Genomic DNA, 15,788 nt, shown 5'->3' with positions numbered 1-15,788 from the left:
TTGTATCTTTTTCCTGATGAAAGAAGGTGGAAGAGAGAATGTTCGGGGTGCATGTTGGGTCCTTGATTATGCTGGCTGCTTTTCTAGGGCAGCAGGAAGTGTAGACAGTGTCAATGGATGGGAGGCTGGTTTGAGTGATGGATGGGACTATATTCTTGTAGTTTTTTGTGGTCTTGGACGGAGCAGGAGCCACGCAAGTTGTGATATCGTAAGAAGTCTCACAACACCAGGTTAAAATCCAACAAGTTTATCTGAAATCACAAACTTTTGGAGCACTGCTCCTTCATCAGGTGAGCAGCACTCTGAAAGTTTGTGATTCCAAATAAACCTGTTGGACTTCAACCTGGTGTTGTGAGACTTCTTACTGTGCCCACCCCAGTCCAATTTTTGTCACTCTACCTCAAGCTGTGATACAACCAGAAAGAATGCTTTCTGTGGTGCATCTGCTAAAGTTGGTGCGAATCATAGTCCTTAGCTTCCTGAGAATGTAGAGGCATTGGTAGGCTTTCTTAACTGTAGTGTCAGCATGGGGGGACCAGGACAGGTTGTTGGTGATCTGGATACCTAGAAACTTGAAGCTCTCGACCATTTCCACTTCGTCCTCATTGATGTAGACAGGGGCATGTTCTCCTTTACGCTTCCTGAAGCCGATGACAATCTCCTTCAATTTGTTGACATTGAGGGAGAGATTATTGTTGCTGCACCAGTTCACCAGATTCTCTATCTCATTCCTGTACTCTGTCTCATCATTGTTTGAGATCCGACCCACTATGGTAGTGTCATCAGCAAACTTGAAAATCGAGTTGGAGGGGAACTTGGCCACATATTCATAGATGTATAAGGAATATAGTAAGGGGCTAAGAGCACAACCTTTGGGGGCACCAGTGTTGAGGATGGTATTGTGGAGGAGGTATTGTTGCCTATCCTTACTGATTGTGGTCTGTGGGTTAGGAAGTCCTCCATTGTCACTGGGTCAAAATCCTCGAACTTCTTCTCTATCAGCAATGTGGGTGTACCTATGTGTCAGTGAATGCAGCAGTTTAAGAAGACAACTCACCGCCGCCTTTTGAAGGATAACGAGGGATGGACAATAAATACTGATCTAGATAGTGATGCACACAGGCCATAAATAAACAAATTACCTCTTCACACCACCCATCACTGACGGTCTCATTGTGCATTGGATAGCATTGTCTGAACCAGGAGCTCTGGGTTTGATTCCACCCCAGGACTTGATGGCCAAGAAAGGTGTGTACATAATGTGGTCAAACAAATTGAGCATCAACTTGTACAGTCCTCCTGTCAGCCACACTGGTGTGGAGTCGTGGCCCTCAAGCTATAAACCTCTGGCAACAGGCTAGCGACCTGTTCCAGATAAAATGGGCTATGGTATCAGATGAAAGTCTGCTGTGCACCACTAGGCATGGAAAGAGAAAAAAACAACACTAGAACATAGAACACTACAGCACAAACAGGCCCTTCGGCCCACGAGTTGCACCGATCACATCAACACCTACCAATCTATAGACCTATCTATAACCCCCAATCCCATAAAACCCCATATACTCATCCAGAAGTCTTTTAAAAGACCCCAGCGAGTTCGCCTCCACCACCACTGACGGCAGCCGATTCCATTCACTCACCACCCTCTGAGTGAAAAACTTACCCCTAACATCACTTCTGTACTTTCCTCCCCGCACCTTAAATCTGTGTCCTCTCGTAGCGACCATTTCAACCCGGGGAAATAGCCTCTGAGAATCCACCCTATCTATTCCTCTCAACATTTTATAAACTTCTATCAGGTCGCCTCTCAACCTTCGTCTCTCCAGGGAAAAGAGACCCAGCTCCCTCAACCTAACTTCATAAGGCATGCCTCCCAGTCCAGGCAACAGCCTTGTAAATCTCCTGTGTACCCTTTCAATAGCTTCTACGTCTTTCCTATAGTGAGGCGACCAGAACTGCGCACAGTACTCCAAATGAGGCCTGACAAGGGTCTTATAAAGTTGCAGCATTACCTCCCGACTCCTAAACTCAATCCCTCGATTAATGAAGGCCAGTACACCATACGCCTTCTTGACCACCTCTTCCACCTGCGAGGCCGATTTAAGAGTCCTGTGGACCCGGACCCCAAGATCCTTCTGCTCTTCAACACTACTAAGACGCCTGCCCTTGATAGTGTACTCGTTCATACCGTTGGTTCTGCCAAAATGGACGACTACGCATTTATCTGCGTTGAAGTCCATCTGCCACTTCTCCGCCCAGTCCTGCATCCTATTTATGTCCTGCTGCAACTTTTGACATCCTTCCAGACCATCCACAACACCACTGACCTTCGTGTCATCAGCGAACTTACTTACCCATCCCTCCACTTCCTCATCCAGGTCATTTATGAAAATGGCAAACAGCAAGGGTCCTAGAACAGATCCCTGGGGCACTCCACTGGTGACTGACCTCCATTCAGAAAAAGACCCATCCACAACCACTCTCTGCCTTCTGCAGGCAAGCTAGTTCCGGATCCACAAGGCCAAAGGCCCTTGGATCCCATGCCCTCTCACCTTCTCAAGGAGTCTTGCATGGGGGACCTTATCAAATGCCTTGCTGAAGTCCATGTACACCACGTCCACGGCACTTCCTTCGTCAGTGTGTTCAGTCACATTATCGAAGAACTCAACTAGGCTTGTAAGGCACGACCTGCCCTTGACAAATCCATGCTGACTATTCCTGATCATGTCAAACCTCTCCAAATGCTCGTAAATCTTGTCCCTCAGAATCCTGTCCATCAGCTTACCAACCACTGAGGTCAGACTCACCGATCTTACCGGGGCAGAACTCCATGAAGGATAGGGTCAGTGTGTCAAGAAAGCTAAATTGGTTGTCAAATAGGAGGCAGAGAGTGGGGGTCAACGGGTGCTATTCGGATTGGCGGATGGTGACTAGTGGAGTGCCCCAGGGGTCGGTGCTGGGGCCTCAGCTTTTTACCATTTATATAGATGATCTGGAGGAGGGAACCGAGTGTAGGGTGTCGAAATTTGCTGATGACACCAAGATAGGGCGAACGGCAAATTGTGCGGAGGGTGTGGAGAGTCTGCAGAAGGATCTAGATAGGCTGGGCGAATGGGCCAGGAAATGGCAAATGGAATTTAATGTTGGCAAGTGTGAGGTGGTCCACTTTGGTAGGAAGAATGGTAGGAAGGACTATTACTTACGTGGCGAAAAACTGCAGCAGGCGACGGTGCAGAGGGACCTCGGGGTCCTTGTGCATGAGTCGCAAAAACCCAGCTTGCAGGTGCAGCAGGTGGTCAGGAAGGCGAATGGGATGCTGGCCTTCATAGCGAGGGGGATTGAATATAAAAGTAGGGAGGTCTTGCTGCAGCTGTATAGGGCATTGGTGAGGCCGCAGCTGGAGTACTGTGTGCAGTTTTGGGCACCGCACCTGCGCAAAGATATTTTGGCCTTGGAGGGAGTGCAGAGGAGGTTTACTAGGCTGATACCGGAGTTGAGGGGGTTGAGCTATGAGGAGAGGCTGAATAAACTGGGCTTGTACTCGTTAGAGTTTAGAAGAATGAGGGGAGATCTCATTGAGACGTATAAGATGATGAATGGGATGGATAGGATAGAGGTGGAAAGACTCTTCCCGCTCAAAAAAGACAGTAGGACTAGGGGGCACAGCCTCAAGATAAAAAGGGGGCGGTTTAGAACGGAGTTGAGGAGGAACTTCTTCACTCAAAGGGTGGTGAATCTCTGGAATTCTCTGCCCGTTGAAGTGGTGGAGGCTGCCTCGCTAAATATTTTTAAGACGCGAGTTGATGGGTTTTTGATAAGAGAGGGGATTAAGGGTTATGGGGAGAGGGCGGGAAAGTGGAACTGAGACACGACAGATCAGCCATGATCTTATTGAATGGCGGGGCAGGCTCGAAGGGCTGGATGGCCTACTCCTGCTCCTATTTCTTATGTTCTTAACTGCAACTTTGCAAATAGAATCAACCCTTAGGTTCAGAAGTAATTTTTAGAATTTATTTCTGGGATTTGGTGTTACTGGAAAAGGTGGCATTTATTACCAGTCCCTAATTGCAGCTTCTCCTCTGCATGGGGGAAGGAGCTTTAAACTGTGAAACACTGAGTGGTTTGATAATCAGGCTTTCTTCTCTTTGCTTCCAGTTATGGAAAGGCAGATGGCAGGGGAATGACATTGTGATCAAAGTCCTGAAAGTGCGTGACTGGACCACGCGGAAAAGCCGGGACTTCAACGAAGAATATCCAAAGCTCAGGTGAGTGCAGCATGAGTATAGAGTGGTATCTGGGAAATGAGGCAGCAGTGGTATTGGGAAATGACAGTAAGAAGCCTCAAGACACCAGGTTAAAGTCCAACAGATTTATTTGTAGCAAATGCCACTAGCTTTTGGAACTGGCTGTTCCTTCATCAGGTGGGTGCTATGAGGCAGGGGTGGTATATGGGAAATGAGGCAGGGGTGGTATATGGGAAATGAGGCAGGGGTGGTATATGGGAAATGAGGCAGGGGTGGTATATGGTGCATGCTGTGGAATTGGAGATTGTGTGTGAGCGTATGTGTGAGGAGTGAAATCAGTTTGTTATCTGCATCAAATTCTTTTGTTTTGATAATAATCTCCTGTCTCTGCAGAATATTCTCCCATCCTAACGTGCTGCCTGTTCTTGGAGCCTGTCAGTCTCCACCAGCCCCACACCCCATCATCATCACACACTGGATGCCTTATGGGTCTCTGTACAATGTACTGCACGAAGGAACAAGTGAGTCTGGGGAGACGTGAAGTGTTTGTAAAACCCTGAAAGCTGTTGAGGAAGTTGAGCAAATTTCTGCGATCAGCTGTACAGACTGGGAAGGTTGCAGCTCGCTGGATTGAGCACTCTCAGGGCAGCACTCCAGATATAACTGGAAAAGGAAGAACCTGCATTTATCCCTTGCCAGTGGTCTGAGAGTTAGTTACAGAATGCAGTGAGCTTGGCACATCATAATTTCATCTAGTAATCTCAGCTTCCTTAAGCTTAATTGGGGAAATGTCACCCAGTGTATGTAAACCTCTGAGGAGGTTTGGGCATTGACAGAAAGACCCAGCTGTGTCTGTGCGGTGGTAAGGCAAGAAACAGGGAGACAATGCAGCTTAATAAGTGGCTTGAGAGTTGGTGCAAGAGGGAGGGCTTCAGATTTTTCGACGACTGGCATCTTTTCCAGTGTGGATGGGACCTGTGCAAAAAGAATGGGTTGTATCTTAACTGGAAGGGCACTAACAACCTCGCGGGAGAATTGATTGTGCAGTTTAGGTAGATTTAAATTAATAAGGCGGGGGGGATGGGATCCACAGCTGTAGGTCAGAGAGTACAGAGACTGGAGAACTCAGTGAATAGGTCCAGTAAGGCTAAGAGAAATAAAACTCAAGGAGCGTGTACAAAACATGACAGGACAGATGGTCTGAGGTGTGTTTGATTTAATGCAAGGAGTATGACAGGTAAGGCAGATGAACTTAAAGCTTAGATTATCACATGAAATTATGATGTTGTGACAAATAGGGAAACTTAGATGAAAGAAGGGAAGGACTGACAGCTCAGCATTCCAGGATTTAGATGCTTCACGTGAAACAGAGAGGGTGGCAAGAGAGGTGGGGATGTTGCTTTACTGATGAGGGAGAATATCAGCTAAACAGAGGGAGGACACCATGGTGGGATCATACGGTGAGGCCATATGGGTAGAACTCAGGAACAGGAACAGTGCAGTCATACTGTTGGGTTTTACTACAGACCTCCCAACAGCCAACGTGAAGGAACTGATATGTCAGCAGATTATAGGGTGATGTAAAAACAACAGGGTTGTTGTGATGGGTGATTTTAACTTCCCCAAGATAGACTGGGATTCCTTTAGTGCCAGGTCTTGGAAGGGACAGAGTTTGTTCAGTGTGTCCATGAGAGCTTCTTGAGGCAATATGGAGATAGTTCCACCTGAGTTAGACTATCTTAGACCTGGTTCTGGGAAACGAGCCCAGACAGGTGATTGATGTCTCACTGGGGGGACCAAGAAAGTTCTAAACTGGGGGAAGGCTAACTATGGCAAATTTTTTACACAGAGTAGTGGGTGCCTGGAACTCGCTGCTGGGGGAGATAGCGGAAGCAGACATGGGAGTGAGTTTTAAGGGGCATCTTGACAAGTACATGAATAGGATGGGAATAGAGGGATATGGTCCCCGGAAGGGTAGGGGGTTTTAGTTAAATCGGGCAGCATGGTTGGTGTAGGCTTGGAGGGGCTGAAGGGCCTGTTCCCATGCTGTAATTTTCTTTGTTCTTGTTCTTTGTTATTGGGCAGGTGTTAGGGAACGTAGACTGGGGGTGACTGTTTGAGGGTAAATCCACATTGGGTATGTCTTTTAAAAGTCAGTTGTTAACAATTCAGGACAAGTATGTCCCTGTAAAAATGAAGGATAAAGCTGGCAAAATTTGGGAACCCTGGATGATGAGAGACTGTGAGCTTAGCGAAAATGGAAGAAGAAGGCATACGTAAATTTCAGGAAACAGAAACAGATAAGGCATTTGAGGAATATAGAGACAGCAGGAAAGCTTAAACAGGGAGTGTTGGGGGCAGAAAGGGGCCATGAAATGTCCTTGGCAGGCAGGATTGAAGAGAATCTACAGGCTCTTTATGCATATATAAGGAGGGAGAGGGTAGCTAAGGAAAGGGTAGGTCCACTGAGGATAGTGGAGGGAATTTGTGTGTGGACCCAAATGAGTTGGGTGAGGTTCTTAACGAGTACTTTGCATCAGTATTCACAAAGGAGAAGGATGTGGTGGATGGGAGTGTAGAATGGAGAATGTTGACATTTGAGGACATGTTGAGATAAAAAGGGAGGAGTGATTGGAGGTTTTGAAAAACATTAAAGTGGACAAGTCCCTGGGGCCAGATAGGGTCTATCCTAGAATACTGAGAGAGGCGAGGGAAGAAATTGCTGAGGCCTCGGCCAATAACTTTGTATCCTCTTTAGTCACGGGTGAGGTACCAGAGGATTGGAGAGCCGTTAGTATTGTTCCTCTGTTTAAGAAGGGCAGAAGACACAATTCAGGAAATTACAGGCCTGAGACCCTTACATCAGTGGTGGGAAAATTGTTGGAGAAGATTCTTAGGGTTAGGATGTACTCACCTCTGGAAGAGAACAGGACTATTAGCGATAGGCAACATGGTTTTGTGAAGGGGAGGTATGTCTCACAAAATTAATTGAGTTCTTTGAGGAAGTGACCAGAAAAATTGACCAGGGCAGTAGGTTCCTCATGACTGGCTTGGGCATAGAAAGCAGAGAGTAGCATGGAATGGTATTTTTCTAACTGAAGGTTTGTGGCAAGTGGTGTTCCTCAGGGATCAGTGCTGGGCCTCTGTTATTTGTAATATATATAAATGATTTGGAGGAAAATGTAAGTGGTTTGATTAGTAAATTTGCAGATGATACAAAAATTGGGGGAATAGTGGATAGTGAGGAGGGTGGACAGAGGTTACAGCAGGATATAAATCAGCTGGAGACCTTGGCCGAAAGATGGCAGATGGAACTCAATCCGGACAAATGTGATGTGACGCAATTTGGAAAGTCTAATGCAGAGGGAAAGTATACACTAAATGGTAGAATCCTTAGAAATATTAGCATACAGAGCAATCTAGCCGTGCAGATCCACAGTTCCCTGAAGGTGGCAACTCAGATGGACTAAGTGGTCGAGAAGGTTTCTAGCATGCTGGCCTTCAGTTGTCGGGACGTTGACTATAGGTTTTGGAAAATCATGCTGCAGCTGGATAAAACTTTGGTTAGGCTGCATTTGGAGTATTGTGTACAATTCTGGTCATCACACTACAGGAAGGATGCATTGAAAAGGATGCAGAGCAGATTTACCAGGATGTTGCCTGGTTTGGAGGATATGGACTATGAGGAAAGTCAACTCACTTGGATTGTTTTCATTGGAGCATCGGAGGATGAGGTGAACCAGGTAGAGGTTTATGACAGGCTTGGATAAAATGGATAGTCAGAGCCTTTTTCCCAGGGTCGAAAGGTCAATTATTTGGGGGCTTGAAAGTGAGAGGAATAAAGTTTAAAAGAGATGTATGGGCAAGTTTTTGACACACAGGGCGGTGAATGCCTGGAATGCGCTTCCGGAGGAGGTGGTGGAAGCAGATTCAAGAGGCATTTGGATAGATACATGAATAGGCAGGGAATAGAGGGATATGGACCACGTAGAGGCAAAAAAGTATCAGATTGAAGAGGCATCGTCAGTACAGATTTGGTGGGCCAAATGACCTGTTCCTGGGCTGTACTGCTGTTTGTTTTTTGTTCTCCAGGTGCTCCAGTTCCTCCCACAGTCCCAAAGCTGTAAAGGTTAGGTGGATTGGCCATGGATAATGTTTGGGATAATGGGAATGTGGTGGGTGGTGGGCATGGATAAGATGCTCTTCTGGAGAGTTGCTGCAGACTCGATGGACCGAATGGCCTGGTTCTGCACTATAGGGATTCTATGTTTCCCATTGTTAACAGGTTCCTTGGTGTTTCAAGCTCACTCATGCAGAATAGACACTTGTAACTGTCCAATACTGCAAGCTTTCAACATCTGCACAGAAAACTGGGGCATTAAAATCCATGATACACTCAGGGCCAGAATTAGATGAATGTAGAGTGGGAGGGGACGTAAACCCTCAGAGGGTCGGAGATTATCAAAATAGGGAGAGGCGAAACTCTGGAGGAATTTGCAAATAAGGGTGAGAATTTTCAAACGGACATTGCTTTACTAAGAGTTGGTGTAAATTAACAAGCATGGGTGATAGAGTAACAGAGACAGGCAGCAGAGGTTCGGGTGGTCTCCAGTTAAGAGAGGGGAGAATGTGGGAAGGTGGTCAGGAATACATTGGAATCACTAAGCCTTTGAAGCTGCTCCTCCAGTAATCCCGAGGGATCTTTAACTTTCGACTTAAAGGACTACAGGGTGATTTAGGAGACGTGTTGGCGCGTGGTATTGTGACTGGATTAGTAATCCAGAAATCCCAAGTAAGATCTGGGGATCTGGGGACCTGGGTTCAAGTCCCACTACAGCAGGTAGTGATATTTGAATTCAATAAAAAGTCTAATGGTGACCATGAAACCCTTGCCGATTGGTGTAAAAACCCACTTAGTTTACTGATGTCCTTCAGGAAAGGAAATCTGCCGTCTTTACCCGGTCTGGCCGACATGTAACTCCAGATCCTCAACAGTGGTTGTTGACTCTCAAATGCCCCCTGAAATGGAGGGCAGTTAGAGATGGGCTATAGATGCTGATCCAGCCAGCGACACCCACATCCTGTAAATAGAACATAGAACATTACATCGCAGAACAGGCCCTTCGGCCCACGATGTTGCGCCGACCAATTAAAAAGCAATGACCCTCTAACCTAAACCAAACCCTTTCCATCCATAAACCTATCCACAGATCTCTTAAACGCCCCCAAACTAGGCGCATTTACAACTGCAGCAGGCAGGGCATTCCAATCCCTCACCACCCTCTGGGTAAAGAACCTACTCCTGACATCCGTCCTATAACTACCCCCCCTTAATTTAAAGCTATGCCCCCTCGTGCTAGCTTTCTCCATCCGAGGAAAAAGGCTATCACTGTCCACCCTATCTAAACCTCTAATCATCTTACATGTTTCAATAAGGTCCCCTCTTAGCCGCCTTCTTTCCAGTGAAAACAACCCCAAATCCCTCAGTCTCTCCTCGTAGGACCTCCCCTCCATACCAGGCAACATCCTGGTAAACCTCCTCTGCACCCTCTCCAAAGCCTCCACTTCCTTCCTGTAATGTGGGGACCAGAACTGCACACAGTACTCCAAGTGTGGCCGCACCAGAGTTGTGTACAGTTGCAACATGACGCTGCGACTCCTAAATTCAATCCCCCTACCAATAAACGCCAAGACACCGTATGCCTTCTTAACAACCTTATCTACTTGATTCCCAACTTTCAGGGATCTATGTACACATACACCTAGATCCCTCTGTTCATCCACACTATTCAAAGTCCTCCCGTTAGCCCTATACTCGACACATCTGTTATTCCTACCAAAGTGAATTACCTCACACTTCTCCGCATTAAACTCCATCCGCCACCTCTCGGCCCAGCTCTGCAACCTGTCTAAGTCTCTCTGTAAACTATGACACCCTCACAATCTACCACACCTCCGACTTTGGTGTCATCAGCAAATTTACTAATCCACCCAACTATACCCTCATCCAGATCATTAATAAAAATTACAAACAGCAGTGGCCCCAAAACAGATCCCTGAGGCACACCACTCGTAACCGAACTCCATGACGAATATTTACCGTCAACCACCACCCTCTGTCTCCTATCTGCTAGCCAATTCCTGATCCAATTTCCTAGACTACCCTCAATCCCATACATCTGCATTTTCTGCAGAAGCCTACCATGGTGAACCTTATCAAACACCTTACTAAAATCCATATATACCAAGTCAACTGCCTTACCCCCATCCACCTCTTTGGTCACTTTCTCAAAAAACTCAATAAGGTTAGTAAGGCACGACCTACCCGCTACAAAACCATGCTGACTATCTCCAATCAATTCATTACTCTCCAAATAACTATAAATCCTATCCCTAATAATTTTTTCTAAAACCTTGCCCACAACAGAAGTAAGACTCACCGGTCTATAATTCCCGGGGAAGTCTCTGTTCCCCTCCTTAAACAATGGGACAACATTCGCTATCCTCCAATCCTCCGGTACTATACCTGAGACCAACGACGACCTGAAGATCAGAGCCAGAGGCTCTGCAATCACCTCTCTTGCCTCCCAGAGAATCCTAGGGTAAATCCCATCCGGACCAGGGGACTTATCTATTTTCAAACCCTCAAGAATATCCAGCACATCCCCCTTATCAACTGCAATACTGTCTATTTTACACCCCTGCAACCCAGTGTCCTCCTCAGCTATATCCATGTCCCCCTGCGTGAACACCGAAGAGAAATATTGGTTCAATGCCTCTCCAATCTCTTCCGGTTCCACACACAACTTCCCTCTGCTGTCTGTAACTGGCCCTAATCTTGCCCTAACCAACCTTCTGTTCTTGACATACCTATAGAACGCCTTAGGATTCTCCTTAATCCTATCAGCCAAAGTCTTCTCATGTCCTCTTTTAGCCCTTCTTAACTCACTCTTTAACTCCCTCCTAGCCAATCTAAAGCTTTCTAGTGCACTACCTGAGCCCTCAAGTCTCATCCGAACATAAGCCTCCTTTTTCTTTTTAACCAGCGAATCAACTTTTTTAGTGCACCACGGTTCCCTAGCCCTACCAAATCCTCCTTGCCTGACAGGGACATACCTATCACGGACTCGCAGTAGCTGCTCCTTGAAAAAACTCCACATTTCGGACGTTCCCAGTCCCTGTAATCTCCTAGTCCAACCTATGCTTCCTAATTCTCTCCTAATGGCCTCATAATTACCCTTCCCCCAGCTAAATCTACTGACCCGAGGTTCATGCCTATCCCTTTCCATCACTAAGGTGAATGTAACCGAATTGTGGTCACTATCACCAAAATGCACCCCAACTTCCAAGTCTAGCACCTGGTCTGCCTCATTTCCCAGCACCAAATCCAATATAGCCTCACCTCTAGTTGGCCTATCTACATACTGAGTCAAATGATAAAACAAACATCTGAAAGAAGGCACCAGAACATTGCATCTTGGAGTGTCACATTCCCTCAGCACTGATCCTCTGACAGTGCAGCACTCCCTCAGTACTGACCCTCTGACAGTGCGGCACTCCCTCAGCACTGACCCTCTGACAGTGCGGCGCTCCCTCAGCACTGACCCTCTGACAGTGCGGCACTCCCTCAGCACTGATCTCTGACAGTGCGGCGCTCCCTCAGCACTGACCCTCTGACAGTGCGGCACTCCCTCAGCACTGACCCTCTGACAGTGCGGCACTCCCTCAGCACTGACCCTCTGACAGTGCGGCACTCCCTCAGCACTGACCCTCTGACAGTGCGGCACTCCCTCAGCACTGACCCCCTGACAGTGCGGCACTCCCTCAGCACTGACCCTCTGACAGTGCGGCGCTCCCTCAGCACTGACCCTCTGACAGTGCGGCGCTCCCTCAGCACTGACCCTCTGACAGTGCGGCACTCCCTCAGCACTGACCCTCTGACAGTGCGGCACTCCCTCAGATCTCTCTCCTTCACTTTTGCTCTGTCGTTTTCAGATTTTGTGGTGGACCAGACCCAAGCGGTGAAGTTTGCCTTGGACATTGCCCGGGGATTGGCTTTTCTGCACACCCTGGAACCCCTCATCCCAAGACATTACGTCAATAGCAAGAGCATCATGGTGAGCTGTCTGCATCTTGATTCACTCAAACTGTGCGTGGTGGTGGCATGGTGATCGGGTTTGTATGGGCTGAAATATTAAACAACAATCGTAATGAGGAATGCAAAATATCAGTCTTGTCATTTTAAATAATTTTGTAGGTTGGGAGATTACCAGGGAAATACGTGTGTTTATGGACCAGTAAAAAATGTTTAAAAATTACAGCCAGATCTTTCAGGAATAAAAGTGAGATACGCGTTTGTACATTAAGCGGGGTCAGAGTGTAGAACGCTCTTCAAACGGCAGCTGATGCCTGACCAGTTTGGAAAGTCCAGAGCTGTGATCGTCTATCCAGACAATGCAGTTTGTGGGAAGGAAGAGTGAGAAAACATCTTGCAAGGAGATTGGATAGTTAGGGGAATGGATGGACCTTTCTGTGGTATGACTCCAGGATGCTGTGTTACCTTCTTGGTGGCAGGGTCAAGGATGACATTGTGCGACCGCAGAGCATTTAGAGAGAGGAGGGTGAACAGCGAGAGCTTGTCGTGTACATCAGCACCAACAACATTGCTGGAAAGTGGGATGTGCAGGCAGAGTTTAGGGAGCCAGGAAGGAAACTAGCAAGCAGCATCTGAAAGGTAGTATTACTCCCCATCCAGTGTCAGTGAGGGGAAATAGAGAAGGATGGAGCAGTAAAGTTCATGGCTATGGACATAGCTCATTGGGACCAGCTCTGGGGAAATAGGATTTAGACCAGGCAAGCAGGTTACACCACAAGAGAGTAAAAATCTGTGGATAGAATAGAGAAGCTGGGATGATGCTCCTTCGAGGATAAGGTTAAGAGAATATTTACCAAGAATTTAAGGGAAGGTAAAAGTCTGGTGTTTTATTGCTAGACTATTAATCCACATTCGGCTAACGTTCTGGGGACCCAGGTTCAAATCCTGCCGTGGCAGATGGTGGAATTTGAATTCAATAAATAAAATCTGGAATTAAATCAATTCATTGTCTATTGTTGGAAAAATCTATCCAGATTACTAATGTCACTTTAGGGAAGGAAGTCTGCTGTCCTTACCTAGTCTGGCCAACATGTGACTCCAGAGCCATAGCAATGTGGTTGACTCGCAACTGCCCTCTGAAATGGCTGAGTGAGGCACTCAGTTACAACTAGGGATGGGTTATAAATCCTGGCCAGCCAGTGACACCATGTCTCACAAATGAAGAAAAAAAACATCAAACTTATCGCACAGAAACATTTGCTCAAAATCATCAGGGGACTGGACAGAGTAGATAGGAAAAAACCCCTCTCATTGGTGGAAGGGTTGAAAAACAGGGAACATCATGAGAAAGATCTTTTGCAGATACCAATACGTGTTTAGGATCTGGGAACCAGTCTGGGAATGTGGTCGAGGCAGATGGAATTGTGAGTTACAAAGAGAATTGGTAATTTTCTGAGGAGAGAAACCTTGCTGGATGAGAGGAGAGGGTTGCTAAGTGGTACTGGGTGAGTTGATCTTTCAGAGAGGCAGCCCAGACACAAGGGGACAAATGGTCTCCTCCTTTGTGCTAAATTCTAATTCCAACTGTTAGTTTTGTATCTGAGATTGAGAGATCTTTGTTAGCCAGATGTTTGAAGAGAAATGGGGGCAATCGTGGTGATCTCATTTAATGATGAAACACAGTCTATAACAGGCTGATTGGTTGCCTCCTGTTGCTGGATCAATCTCTCATTGATTCTGAAACATGAACAGGAACCTTTTCTCCCGTTACATCTCAACTCAGCCCCGTTTATCACTTCCTGTTTTCTGATAAACAGATTGATGAGGACATGACAGCTCGAATCAGCATGGCCGATGTTAAGTTTTCCTTCCAGTGCCCAGGGCGAATGTATGCTCCAGCCTGGGTCGCCCCAGAAGGTAAACTAATCCACTTGTATCTTTATTACTGTTCATTGAACCATAGACTGCACTATGCACTTTGGGTACTCTGATGTTAGACTAAGCGGTCTGTAATTCCCTGTTTTCTCCCTCACTCCTTTTTAAAATCATTCACCTGATGAAGGGGCAGCGCTCTGAAAGCTCATGCTACCAAATAAACCTGTTGGACTTTAACCTGGTGTTGTGAAATTTCTTATTGTGCCTTTTTTAAATAGTGGGATTACAGTTGTCACCCTCCAATCTGCTGGCACTGTTCCAGAATCTACAGAATTTTGAAAAATAACAACCAATGTGTGCAATATTTCCATGGCCACCTTCTTCAGTGCTTTGAGATGTTGATTATCAGCTTTCAGTCCCATTCCTTTATCCAGCTCTATTTTTCTAGTAATACTAATTTCCATCAGTCCCTCTTCCTCAGTAGACATTTGGTTCCCTGGAGTTTTTGGGAAGTTATTTGTGTCTTCCCCCATGAGGACAGAACTAAACTAATTGTTTAATTGCTCTGTCATTTCCTGTTCTCTATTATAAGAACATAAGAAATAGGAGCAGGAGTAGGCCATCCAGCCCTTCGAGCCTGCCCCACCATTCAGTAAGATCATGGCTGATCTGTCGCTGCTCAGTTCCACTTTCCCGCCCTCTCCCCATAACCCTTAATCCCCTCTCCTATCAAAAACCCATCAACCCGCGTCTTAAAAATATTTAGTGAGGCAGCCTCCACCCACTTCAACGGGCAGAGAATTCCAGAGATTCACCACCCTTTGAGTGAAGAAGTTCCTCCTCAACTCCGTTCTAAACCGCCCCCCTTTTTATCTTGAGGCTGTGCCCCCTAGTCCTACTGTCTTTTTTGAGCGGGAAGAGTCTTTCCACCTCTATCCTATCCATCCCATTCATCATCTTATACGTCTCAATGAGATCTCCCCTCATTCTTCTAAACTCTAACGAGTACAAGCCTAGTTTATTCAGCCTCTCCTCATAGCTCAACCCCCTCAACTCCGGTATCAGCCTAGTAAACCTCCTCTGCACTCCCTCCAAGGCCAAAATATCTTTGCGCAGGTGCGGTGCCCAAAACTGCACACAGTACTCCAGCTGCGGCCTCACCAATGCCCTATACAGCTGCAGCAAGACCTCCCTACTTTTATATTCAATCCCCCTCGCTATGAAGGCCAGCATCCGATTCGCCTTCCTGACCACCTGCTGCACCTGCAAGCTGGGTTTTTGCGACTCATGTAAATCCTCCTGTTTCAGACTGTAAGGAACCTACATTTGTCTTCACTAATCTCTCCTTTCCTATATTTATAGAAGCTTTTACAGTTTACTTTTATAACACTTGCAACTTTACCCTCATAATCTCTTTGTTCTCCTTTGCTGAATTCTGAACTTCTCAATCCTCAAATTTGCTACTTTTTCTCTCATTTTTTTTGAATCTAATACTATCTTTAATTTCTTTTTGTTTTCATGGTTGGGCCATGTTTCTTGTGTTTTTATGACAGAGAGGAATGTATAACTGT

General features: G+C 46.4%; 1 protein-coding gene across 1 annotated transcript in view; it reads left to right on the top strand.

Annotated features, from left to right (window-relative positions):
• ilk (integrin-linked kinase) overlaps window positions 1-15,788 on the top strand; it is a 114,919-nt gene that overhangs the window by 95,063 nt on the left and 4,068 nt on the right. Inside the window, exons 8-11 of the mRNA XM_080197780.1 lie at window positions 4,159-4,268; window positions 4,641-4,768; window positions 12,243-12,364; window positions 14,160-14,259. Coding sequence (XP_080053906.1) covers window positions 4,159-4,268; window positions 4,641-4,768; window positions 12,243-12,364; window positions 14,160-14,259 — 460 coding nt within the window. The remainder of the gene's footprint in view (window positions 1-4,158; window positions 4,269-4,640; window positions 4,769-12,242; window positions 12,365-14,159; window positions 14,260-15,788) is intronic.

Source organism: Carcharhinus amblyrhynchos, chromosome 10, assembly GCF_965287045.1.
Source record: "Carcharhinus amblyrhynchos chromosome 10, sCarAmb.v2.hapA, whole genome shotgun sequence".
Lineage (NCBI taxonomy): Eukaryota > Metazoa > Chordata > Chondrichthyes > Carcharhiniformes > Carcharhinidae > Carcharhinus > Carcharhinus amblyrhynchos.
Note: the sequence above shows the minus strand (reverse complement) of the source record. Positions and strands in the feature narration are given on the sequence as shown.